The sequence below is a fragment of the Megalopta genalis genome, unplaced genomic scaffold (genome assembly GCF_051020955.1).
Source record: "Megalopta genalis isolate 19385.01 unplaced genomic scaffold, iyMegGena1_principal scaffold0022, whole genome shotgun sequence".
Taxonomy (NCBI): domain Eukaryota; kingdom Metazoa; phylum Arthropoda; class Insecta; order Hymenoptera; family Halictidae; genus Megalopta; species Megalopta genalis.
The window spans coordinates 458031-470000 of record NW_027476092.1 but is presented as its reverse complement, the minus strand read 5'-3'; the positions used below and the strand labels follow the sequence as shown (position 1 = coordinate 470000).

Sequence of the window (11970 nt, the reverse complement as noted above, 5' to 3'; positions counted from 1 at the left end):
TTGCGGGGCACGGGGGTTCAGGTAGCAGGATCGGGACAAGGAGCGCAGCCAAAGCAACCAGTCGGACGCCAGGAGGATGCGTAGGTGCAGGGGATGGACTCCATTGTTATAGTCCATCCTTTACTAGTAAAACCACACCGCCGATCTTGTCGCTCAGGTTGCCCGCATCAACAGCAACAAGGAACGACAAGAGATTGACGGACAAAAGTGGCTTAAGGTGCCTTTAATAAAGGTACCTTAAATCACAAAAGTCAATAGCAAACTCACCTTAAGGTGAGTAAGTGGTCTAGTAGCTAGGGCGTCGGACTCATACCACAGAGATCCCCGGTTCAAGACCCGGCGGGGGGTAACCCCCCCGACCCCGATTTTCTTGTGGTGTGACGATGCCCCCCTGGCTCTAGATTACGGGAAAACCACTCGTGGAATTTTCCAGGGTTTCTCCGAATTTTCCCGGGTGTTTTTCCAAGTCGGTCCCCTCGCCCTCACGGGAGCTCACCGCTCCACCTTCTACTGACGGAAGACTGGAGTAAAAGGGGTCGGCGCCAAGGGTCTTCAGGGTTGCCAGCCCAGTCGACCCGAATCTCCAGCCGGCCCACTAAATAATAGATTAGCCTCGGATGACAATAGTGGACCGCCCACTGGCGGTTCACCCCCGGCGCAGCAGAGGAACCAAGCAGCGTACAACACACACCCATGCGACTCATGTGATAGTAGGACCTTCACCACCAGAAGAGGTCTAGGAGTGCATCGAAGGAGGGCCCATCCCGAGGTCACGGACCAAGAACTGCCCACACAGACCAAGATCCGATGGACAACGGAGGAGACGAGATTGTTAGCCAGAGAGGAGGCCCGGCTTACGAAGGCTGAAGCGAGATTCCTCAACCAGGAATTGGTGAAAATATTCCGCAACAGAACGGTTGAATCCATTAAAGGACATAGGCGAACAACCGCCTACAAAGACCTCGTTCACCAATTCCTGGAGGAATACAACGAGGAACCTACGCCCCAGCCTCCAAACCAGGTGGCACATCCACCTGCAACACAACAGCAAGCACGGGACCCTCTACTGGAGCATCTATTGAATCTCCCCACCATCAGCGGCAGCGAGTATTGTAAAGAAGAACTCCAAAGGATTGTCGAAGAAGCAGCCACGAGAAGGAAGGACGACACATTGGAGTCGCTGGCTCTATACCTGCATCGGATCTACCCCCTTCCGAATACCGGGAACCGCTCCCGACGGGACAGAAACACCCCGCCCAAGCGCACTAGACGCCAACAGAGGCGTCATAACTACGCTCTAACACAAATGCGCTGGAAAAAGAACAGGGCAAGGTGTATAAGGGACATCTTGGAAGGAATATCGTCTACCAGAGTACCAGGGCAACAAATAATGGAACCATACTGGACGGAGGTGATGCGGCAAAAATCAGGAGCATCCCCCGCAGTTGAAGTGCCACCAACAACTGCCACGTCAGTATGGATTCCAATCACGGAAGCGGACATCAGGGACGCCCTACCATCGATGGGCACCTCAGCGGGCCCCGACCAAGTTACCGCGCGGCAGCTGAGGGCCACACCGCCAGGCGTCCTCGTGAGAATCTTTAACATCATAATGATGTGCCGCAAATTGCCTAAACACCTGAACAAGGCAAGGACGATATTCCTCCCCAAGAACGATGCAGCCACGGAGCCAGCCGACTTCAGGCCGATCACCATCCCGTCTGTATTGGTCAGATGCCTCCACCGTATTCTGGCCGCCCGACTGGCAAAAGCCATCAACATTGATGAACGCCAGAGGGCATTCAGGAATACGGACGGGTGCAACGACAACACCTTTCTCCTCGACGCGATCTTGAAACACCACCACCGAAGTTTCAAGAACTTGTTCCTGGCTTCGATCGACGTCCGGAAGGCCTTCGATTCAATATCGCACGCCGCTCTATCATCAGTCATGGAAACCATGGGAGTCCCCAATGAAATGACCGAGTACATCACCGCAACATACAACGACGGCACCACGACACTGGAAGGCGAGAGTTGGAAATCCTCCCCCATAACACCTGGTAGGGGAGTCAAACAAGGTGATCCACTCTCGCCAACCATATTCAACATGGTCACCCACCTCCTCCTACAGAGACTGTCTCCGGACGTATCAACGCAGCCGCCTTCGCAGACGACATCATTCTCTTCGCCGAAACGCCCCGAGGATTGCAGAACTTGGTCGACACAACTGGATCCTTTCTTCGACAATGTGGGATGGACATCAATCCAGGGAAATGTCTGACCATTGGCATTAAAGCCAATGGCCACATTAAGAAGACAGCAGTTGATGTCGATACCAAGTTCTACCACGACCAATAGCAACTTCGGACTTTGAAGCGAGGGGAAGAACTGAAATACCTGGGGATCAAATTCACCGCCCAGGGCAGAGCACGATGTCGGCCGCACGAAGTGATCGGACCAGGACTGGCCTGCCTTGCCAAAGCGCCCCTCAAGCCACAACAAAGACTGTACGCATTGCGCACAGATCTTATACCCCGGGTGTACTACCACCTAGCACTCGGGGATATAACGATAGGGACACTCAGGAAAGTCGACATGATGATCCGAGCGTCCGTGCGCAAGTGGCTAAATCTCCCACACGACGTGCCAACCGCATACATACACGCGGACATCAGGGACGGAGGACTCGGCATCCCCTCCCTACGATGGTTGGCACCTGTGTTGAGACTGGGAAGATTGCGAGCGCTTCGGCAAGGCCATGACCAATTCCGAAACGATCCAACGGACGCCTTCCTGGACAACGAAATCACTAAGTGCCTACGACGACTCAAGGACGGCGACGCGGTGATAACGGAATCGGCTCACATTGGGGACCTCTGGAGGAAACGACTGCACTCTTCCATCGACGGACGTGGGCTGATAGGTTCAAGGGAAACTCCACAACAACACGCGTGGATTGGAGATGGTACCCGACTCCTGACGGGCAAGGACTTCATCAACTTCACGAGAACCAGGATAGCAGCACTCCCCACACGATCCAGGACAACAAGAGGGAGGCAAGCTGACCACTACTGCAGAGCAGGATGCTCCGCACTTGAAACGCTAAACCACGTCGTTCAACACTGCCATCGTACGCACGGGATGCGTATTCGCAGGCACGATGCCATTGTTGCCTACACAGCCAAGAACCTCCGACATCAAGGTTACCAAGTCCAAACGGAACCGACATACCTTACGGACGAAGGTATACGGAAACCGGACTTGGTCGCGACAATGGGTAGAACGACGCTGGTCTTAGACGCACAAGTGGTCAGCGAACAAACAGACCTGGACGGGGCGCATCAGAGAAAGATCCACTATTATTCCGACAACACTAGCCTCACAGCTGGAATCAAATAAAAGGAACAGAGCTCTGACGTACGCCACCTGTCCATTACGATCTCGTGGAGGGGAGTATGGAGTCCTAAGTCCGCTCAGGGGTTACTCAACTTGGGTATCATACGGAAGAAGGAACTCAAGGTTCTCTCCAGCAGGGCCATCATGGGAACATTGGCCGCCTTCAACATGTACTCCAGGATTACAACGGTTAGGCGCGTGGGGGTGGGTTAGAAATTGTAAGGTCCCCCTGAATATTGTGCTACCTCATAAGGTATAAGTATTCCCTTGTTATATGATTGTACGATTTTCAAGTAATAAAGGAATAAATTTTTTTTTTTTTAGCCAAATGCCTCGTCATCTAATTAGTGACGCGCATGAATGGATTAACGAGATTCCCTACTGTCCCTATCTACTGGGCTCTGCCGCTAGGTGTCGCATGGAGAGGACGCGTGTGGCGTACGCCCGTACAAGCGGCACACAGCGCCACCTACAACTTAGTAACTAGCTGTTGCTACGCAAACCACTAGACTCTCTCTCAGTCTAATACCAGCCTCCCACGCGTATAGACGTACGCATAACGTAAAATAAAGTACGTTACAAGTTAGGCTAAAACCACGTGTTTCCTTATTACCGACGCGCCATCGATCCCAGTTCTCAGAGAATCAATATAAGAGAACCTAACACCAATCAATCCGCCACATATTAATTGGTGCCGAAACCCGGGAAATTAAGATGGCCGACGAAGAAGGAAAAATGGAAATCGCGGTGAGTTCAGGAACGCGACGCTTCCTATTTTTTGGCGGGAAGAACCCAAGCTATGGTTTGCCATGCTCGAATGTGAATTCGCGGCCTATACAGTAAAATCAGACGCGGTAAAATGCGCTGCGGCAATCAGGCACCTAGATACCGCATCAATGAAAGTGGTTGCCGACGTTATAGCTGCACCTCCGACGGACGACTCGTATATTCAGGTAAAAGAGGCTCTCATCTCGCGTTTAGCAGCGTCCGAAGAGACGCAATTGAGGCAGCTGCTGTCGGGAATAGATCTACAGAACAAAAGACCATCGGAACTACTGCGAGAAATGACGCTCCTCGCAGGGAAAAATGTTTCCGATAGCGTCCTATGCACGCTATGGCTACAACGGCTACCTGCCCGAGTACAAGAGGTCCTGTCCGTGGTCGAAGGAGTCTCAACGGAAAAATTAGCTCTGCTCGCCGACAAAACGATCGAAAGATCGTCGCAATACGAACTAGCGGCCATTGCGCCCCACGTTAAGGAGGAAGCCCGACCACGTGACCCCGGTCCAAGCTTGGAAATAGCTGAGCTTACCAAGCGAATAGCTCAACTCGAAGCATTAGTCCGCGACACCCACAGAGGACGACGACCGGAACGCAACAAATTCCGAAGATATAGTTCGAAGTCAAGGAGTCGAACTAGAGACGACGGACTATGCTATTTCCACGGGAAGTTCGGCGAGAACTCGTGGAAATGCAGACAACCCTGCCAATGGAAAGGACCCGATAAAAGGAAGAGTCAGGGAAACTAAACCCACTATCCCGTATTGAGGCGTTGCAGGATGGTACTAACGTAAAAAACCGCCTAATCATAAGCGACAAACAAACAGGCATGAGATATTTGGTAGATACAGGAGCCGACGTATCATGCATACCAAAGTCTCTGCACTGCAAAAGAAGAATAGACAACGATGTTAAACTGTATGCAGCAAATGGAACACCCATAAACACGTATGGTGAACAGCTGCTCTCTGTGAACTTGTGTCTTCGGAGACAGTTCTCATGGAGATTCATCGTTGCTGATACATCCAAAGCCATCCTAGGAGCAGATTTTATAGGTCACTACAGCCTCCTGGTCGACATAAAAAATAAACGACTGATTGATAGTCAAACACACCTATTTTCAGTTGGAAAAAGTCACAAATTCGACTCAACCAACAGTGACTACAATAGGTAAGACTAACAGTTTATCAACACTGCTAAAAGAATTTAGTTCAATCACCAGGCAGAATTCCAAAGCGTACCAAAAACACGGCGTACAACATCATATCACCACCAAAGGTACACCAATTGCAGAACGGGCATCTAGTGTGAATCCGGTCACCGCGAGGGTGACGCGGATATGTTACCTCGCCCTTACGGGCATACACAGCTAAGCTGCCATCTACCCCCAGTCCAACCACTGTCAAGGAGAGGGGCCAAGGAAAAATCTGCACGTGCCATTGAGCCGTTTGCAATGGACGAGTTCTTTAGCCGCTAGCGAAATTCTGGTTTTACCCTTCTTTCACTAGCGCCCACGGGGAACCACGGGGAGGCGAACTCGTGACGCGACGCCTCGCGTCCACTAAGCGAAGACCTAGGAGGAAGGATGGGAGTTGGGAGGGATGGGTAGGAGTTTGTGGGGTTGTTGATGGGGACGTGAGTCGTCCCCTTCCGGGTCCTGGGGAGTACAGGTGTCTAGGATTGCCTACATGAAGCCCTTTAGCCAAAGGGCTTCCCTACAGAAGTCGGAGAAGACCTGGAAAGCCTCTGGAAACGACACGAAGTGTTGTGCCGCTTCCGGCCATTTCCAGTCTCCGGCTGGTACTACCTCGCGGAGGGCTTCTCTCTGCGGTTCGAAATTAGGACAGTCGAGGAGGAAGTGATCGACCGTGTCCGATCCGTGACCACACGCGCATCCCTCACCGTCGGAAACTCCGTACGCGCGTAGGCGCGACCGGAAGTTTTCGTGGCCGGTGAGGACTTGCGTGGTGTAGTGGTTCGGTTTCGTCCACTTGGCCGCCACTCTCTCCTCTATGTTTTTGAAGAAGGCGTAGGTGGTGCGGCTCTTGTGGGAAGAATTCTACATGAATTGCCACACCTTGTACGCCTCGACCGCTAACCTATGTTTTGCATCGTCGGCCCCCGCCGGAACGACGATGCTACCTAGTCTGGCGTCTTTACCTTTACGCGTCTCGTACAAGGCTTTGGTTTGCCTGAGCTTGACGTCAATGGGTGTAGCACCGGCCACCACGCACATGCTGTCCCACGATGACCGGCGGTATGCACCGGTCATCGCGATGAGAGCACGGCGCTGTGCAGCTCTCAGCACCCTGAGCTCCCCCTCCGTGCACCGGTCGGCCCACCCGGCGGCAGCGTACGTTGCCACCGGGATGAAAACCCCACGGTACACGACGGAGAGCGCCCCGAAGCGGAGCCCCCATTCACGCCTTACCATTCTACCCAGCTTCGCGAAGAGCGAGCCGACCTTGTCACTTATATAGTTGCAGTGGGTTCGAACACCCATGCCCCTATCAAAGTGGACGCCGAGGTACTTGACGAAGGGTTTGAATCTTAAGGGCTTATTTCCGATCCGAATGGTCGGTGGTCTAGCTTTGAAGCGCGGACTGCCGTTCGTTTTCGGTCTGGGCGCGATCCTCCCCGCCGGCCTATCCTGTCTCTCTCGATATATCCGCTGCGCAGGACAATCGCCTCGGATTTGTTTTCGGAGATCTCTAACTTTGCTGATCTGCACCAACCTAGGATCAGGTCAACAACTCGTTGACCTTCGATCTCTAGGTCTCTACGGCAGTTTCCGCCCACGAGGACGATGAGGTCGTCCGCGTAGGCGACGAATCTATTCTCGACTGAGGCCTCGAGAGACCTCAGGAGATCGTCGAACATCAGGTTCCAGCACGCCGGGCCGAGGACGGAGCCTTGTGGGCACCCCCTCGTCGCGCGCTTGGAAACTCTTTCCGTCCCGACGGTGAGACTGACTTTGCGGTCCTCGAAGTAGTTGGAGACCACTTCGAAGACGTTGCGTGGGCAGTCTCGGTCCCTAAGACTCTTCAAAACTAAGGGCCACCAGACGTTGTCGAAGGCTCCGGAAATGTCGAATAGCAGCGCTATCACATGCCGATGCTCCATGGCATCAACCATGCGGCGCAGCTCGACAATTGCATCTTCAGTCGACTTTCCGCGCATGAAGCCGTACTGTCTGCTGGAGATGCGTCCCGTTGCCATCGCCGTCTGTTCGAGTAGGCTCTTAAGGAGCTTCTCGAAGGTATTCCCTACGATGGAGAGGAGACAGATCGGTCGGTAGGACTTCAAGTCCTTCACGTCCTTGCCCTCTCCCTTCAGGAGCACTCTGAGGGAGCCCTCCTTCCAGGTGGGGGGAAAGACGTCCCAGCGAAGGCACCTGTTGAAAAGGCGAACTAACTGTCCTAACACTACTTTCGCGGCGGCCTTCAGCGCTCGGACCTCGATAAGGTCCGGCCCTGGTGCCTTATCGTTTCCGAAAGTGCGAATCGCATCCACGACCTCGTCCGGTGAAAACGGAGAGGCGTCCGCGGTGTTTGGCGCGATTCGCACGTTCTCTCTAACTTCTTGCTGCGCGGGCGTGTCGTCTTCTGTCCGGTCGTCCGGGACGTGTGCTTCCAGAAGGGTGTTGGCTGTCTCTACCGCGCTCATGGTGTTGTCGTTAGCTCGCCGGAGGGTGCTGAGCACCTTCTCGACACGGAGTTTGTTCGCTTGCAGCTTGTACACGATGCCCCAAGGCTCCGTGTTCCCGTACGACGACACAAAGTTTCGCCAACTCTCGAATTTCGCCCTCTTCACCTCTGTGCTGTAGTTCCGCAACGAAGTGCGGTACTCCAGCAGTTTTAGGAGGCGTGAGGACTCATTTCTTTCCTTCTGGAAGGCACGCCTCTTTCGGTAGACAGCCTTCTTCATGCCCGTCAGCTCTTTCGTCCACCACGGATTGGACTTTCTAAATCTACGCTTTCTCGGCATCGACGCGGTGCAGGCATCCTTGATGATGTCTGTGAGCGTTTCTGCCATTCCTATGGTTTCCTCCGCTGACTCCAGGCTCAGGACTTCGAGCCTCGATCGTGAAAGATCGGACAGGGTCTCGGAGAATCGCTCCCAGTCGGCTCGACGAGTGTCGAACCGAGAGTTCGCGACTCCGCGATTCCCCGTCGCGGCTCTGGGTGCCCGCAACCTAATGTCAACGGCGTTGTGGTCGCTGGTCGTCCACGCACACCTTACGTTCCAGCTCCTGATGAACGGAGACATGGAAGGCGACGCCAGGGTTACGTCGATGTATGACGACCCGGTTGGCGTCCAGAAGGTAGGTGGTTGAGCTGCGTCGTTCACAACGTCCATGCTAAACGCCGCTATCAGAGTCTCGAATTGAGCTCCTTTCTCGTCTGTGCCTCGAGGGCTCCAGAGCGAGGATTGCGCGTTAGCGTCTGTCGAAACTAAAAGTCTCTCCCCCCTCAGTGCGCAGAACACCTTCTCAAGGTGGCTGAGGTGCTTTTCTATTTCGTCGCGGTGCTGGAAATAGCACGACACCGCGTAAAAGGAAAAGCCGGGTGCTAGCACTTCCGCACAGGCGCAGTGGGAGTTGCTGAGCTGCGAGAGGGAGACCATGTCGAAGTTGGGGTTGCAGACGGCAACAGCCGCCCACGGGGGTTGTGGTTCGGCTGCCGCCAACCTCACTCCGGACCCTAAACCACTAATCCTATGTCGCGTGCCCAGCTGGCTGACGTATGCCTCCTGCAATAGCAGGACGTCTAGCCGTTTCTGGGCAATGAGCTCGCGTACCTCTCCGGTGACTGCAGCTGAACGTCTCATGTTCAGCTGCAGTATCCTAACTTCGGGGATATTTTTAGGTGGGGGCCTAATAACCATAATCAGTTCGGGAGAGCGACTGATTGATGGCAGCTATATACGCGGGGCAGTCCTTGCTTGTCACGCAATGGGAGGAGGGTTTCTTACCCCTCAGACTGTTTACGCAGGTGGCCGGCTTCTCTTTCTTCGGGCAGGTCTTGATCACGTGCCCCGTCTCCGCGCAGTGGCCGCAGGTCTCTTTTTCGGCCTTGCAGAATTTGGCAGGATGGCCGAATCCCTGGCACTTGTAGCACCTGGTCACGCTGACGTGGTCCCGGACCCTGCAGCAGCTCCAGCCCACGTACAGCCTCTCCTTGGACACTAGGAGGTCCCGGGCGCGTTTCGAGACCTCGAAGATCAGGTTGCAGCGGTCCCTAGTCTTCTCGCCGCTCCTGTACACCAGGTTCATCTCCTTGGAGGGGCTGGCCGCTTCCTCCTTGCTGAGGTTCTGCTGCAGGATCGCTGCGGTCGTCTCCTTGGGATCCTCCTGGACCCGCGGGACGTCGAAGACGATGATCCGCGGGTTCCGTTTGGCCGGAGCACCTACAATAAAACCGACAGCTTTGAGCTTTTGGTTCGCCATTAGGGTTGCCACGTCGGTGTTCTTCGACGTGACCAGCGCAATACCAGAACCCTGCACCCTGCGGACGCCCCTGATCTGCAGGCCGTCCGCTCTCGGCGAGACCAGCTCGAAGACTGCCCCCTTTGTCTTCGAGCTGTCCTCATATTTGCTGGTGTCAGCCGGCCTGATGATGACCACGTTGGGAGGGTCCTGTTTCTGTGTTGACCTGGCTGCCGTGGCGGACCTGACCCCGACGCGTTCGGCGTACGTGGTCGGCTTTTTGGCAGTGACGGCTGCGGCGGCGGCGACGGCGACGGCTTTGTCCTGGAGCGCCTGGCAGGAGCGCTTGCACTCCTTGGACTCGGCCTGGACGGCCTGAAGACGTCCCTCGAGTCTGCTGCTGTAAACGAGGGCTTTGGTAAGTATATCGTTTAATTTCGCGGCCTGTGCGCACAGGGCGTGCACCACAGTGGACGGGATGTCGTTGCTAGGCAGCGTTATCTCGCTGGTGAGCTGCCTGAAAATTTTTGCAGCGCTGTCCCTGAGGGCTGCCACGGTCGTGTCTTCGTCCTCCGAGTTGACCCGGCTCGGCTCCTCTGCTGTCTCCTGTGTCGTCTGTGCTGTCTGTGTCGTTTGTTTGTCCTTTTTCTTTTTCTTCTTTTTTTTGGACCTCCGCAGGCTTCCGGAAACAGAGGGGCGCGTCCGAATTTGCCGCCTCGGTCTCCGAGTCTGTTGTTAACAGCCTCTTCTGGCGACGGCGGGAGTCAGTCCCTGAGAAGGCGACCTCCATCGTGGGGCTGCTCTGTTGTCACCGAGGGCTGAAAACTGTAAACGGAAATTAGCCAAATAATTTATAAAAATGTCTTGAAATTTATAAACAATTGTTTAAAATTGTTTAAACAATTGTTTAATGTCTGACTGTTTCTGTCTGTACACTTTTAAATTTCGCGCACTGCGGTCTTTGCAAGTCTATGGTGTGCACTCGAGCTTCGATTTTGGCCCCCGGAGGTAGTTGCTGCCAACCGTCGAAAAATTTTTGGAGTTGGCAGCAGTGGTCCCTTTTTCCAGTGGAGAGTTTCCTCTCTACTCGGCGGCGGCCAATCAGCGCGCGCGACGCCGCTACCGCAGCGCTACCCACGCCGACGGTGGCGTCTCGAAGCACGAGGTGGGTCTTCGAGCTATTTTTCTATTTTTCAACTTCCACAGTTTTTGCACGATTGTCACGATTTATATCTCAAATTAAGCGTCTTCACTAATAAATAGTTTCCACGTAAACAGTTTGTTCGTGGGATCGATATTTCCGGAGGAATCCGGTCCCAAAGTCCGGCGTGCCGAGCACGTGGCGTGGAGTTTACGGCACTGTTTTTTCGCACAATTTACACCAAAACTACACAATTTATATATCCAACGGAACGTCTTGACCTCCTCTTCCCTTTGGACACACTCTCGGAATTTTTCCTCAAGTTCTGCTGCTAGAATCTCGGTTGAACGGCGGAGCGATGTGGCGGCGCGTCCTCTCCATGCGACACCTGGCGATAGAACTCAGTAGATAGGGACAGTAGAATGTCTACAATTGAGCGAATGGGGCGTTAGCCGGCTCTGCCATACCGAAGCCGCAGAGTGCGGCTTATACTGGCGGTGTTAAAGTAACGAAACCAGTACGAGGGGAACTTGCTGTGAAAAACCCTTCCATCACCTATGGTGGGGATCATTTGAAAGGTGGGCTGTCCTTTTCAGGAGGCAACCCACTTAGCCACTGCTCCACTGTGCAAGCCTCGCTTGGAGGGGAGTGTAGCAGTGTTTCCAGCGGGGACCACGGGGAGGTGGGGTTGCCAGCTTGCGCTCAGTCCCATGCAGGCTCATGCTGTGTGTGCAATGCATGAGTGTTTTACGGCCGATTCGGCTCATCTTGCTTGACGCGAGACGCCTGCGATGCCAGGAATCGGCCGAGTCTTCCGAGGTTCACTCTCGTGCCCTCATGGCTTTTGAGGCGAACCTCTGGAGGTGCACGATCATTTTAGGCTCAGTAAGCCCACTTAAGTTGCAGGGCCACGGGAGATGGTGTTTGTCGATTTGTGTGCGTAGCGTCTGTCGGGGTGTCTCGTGTATTGGACAGTCGAATATGAGGTGAGTCACAGTGTCGGTCTCCCCGCATTCGCAGGGATCGGTCTCTGCCAAGTTCAACTCCATTAGTTTGGCGTTGAACTTGCCATGTCCCGATAGCAGCTGTGAGACGTAGAAGTCCGGCACCAGCCTCACCTCGAGTCTTTTCCTGATGTCTGGAAAGAATTGGTAGGTGATTCGGCCCTTTGGGGTGGAATCCCATCTTCCTTGCCAGAGATTCAGGGTGTGGTTTTTGATGT

The 11970-nt window shown here is 54.1% G+C and overlaps 1 protein-coding gene across 1 annotated transcript; it reads left to right on the top strand.

Moving 5' to 3' along the window:
- The first annotated feature begins 4295 nt into the window (after positions 1-4295).
- LOC143260864 (uncharacterized) lies at positions 4296-5490 on the top strand. The gene is made up of 3 exons (XM_076527451.1): positions 4296-4914; positions 5007-5349; positions 5406-5490. Exons 1-3 carry the CDS (start codon positions 4296-4298, stop codon positions 5488-5490), a joined length of 1047 nt encoding a protein of 348 aa, XP_076383566.1.
- Positions 5491-11970: the final 6480 nt, after the last annotated feature.

Excerpts from the sequence above, each read along its gene's own strand:
- LOC143260864 (XM_076527451.1), top strand. The coding sequence starts at position 4,296 with ATGAAAGTGGTTGCCGACGTTATAGCTGCACCTCCGACGGACGACTCG. Across the intron at positions 4,915-5,006 it reads AGGACCCGATAAAAGGAAGA|GCATGAGATATTTGGTAGAT; the intron begins GTCAGGGAAACT and ends ACAAACAAACAG. Across the intron at positions 5,350-5,405 it reads ACCAACAGTGACTACAATAG|AATTCCAAAGCGTACCAAAA; the intron begins GTAAGACTAACA and ends ATCACCAGGCAG.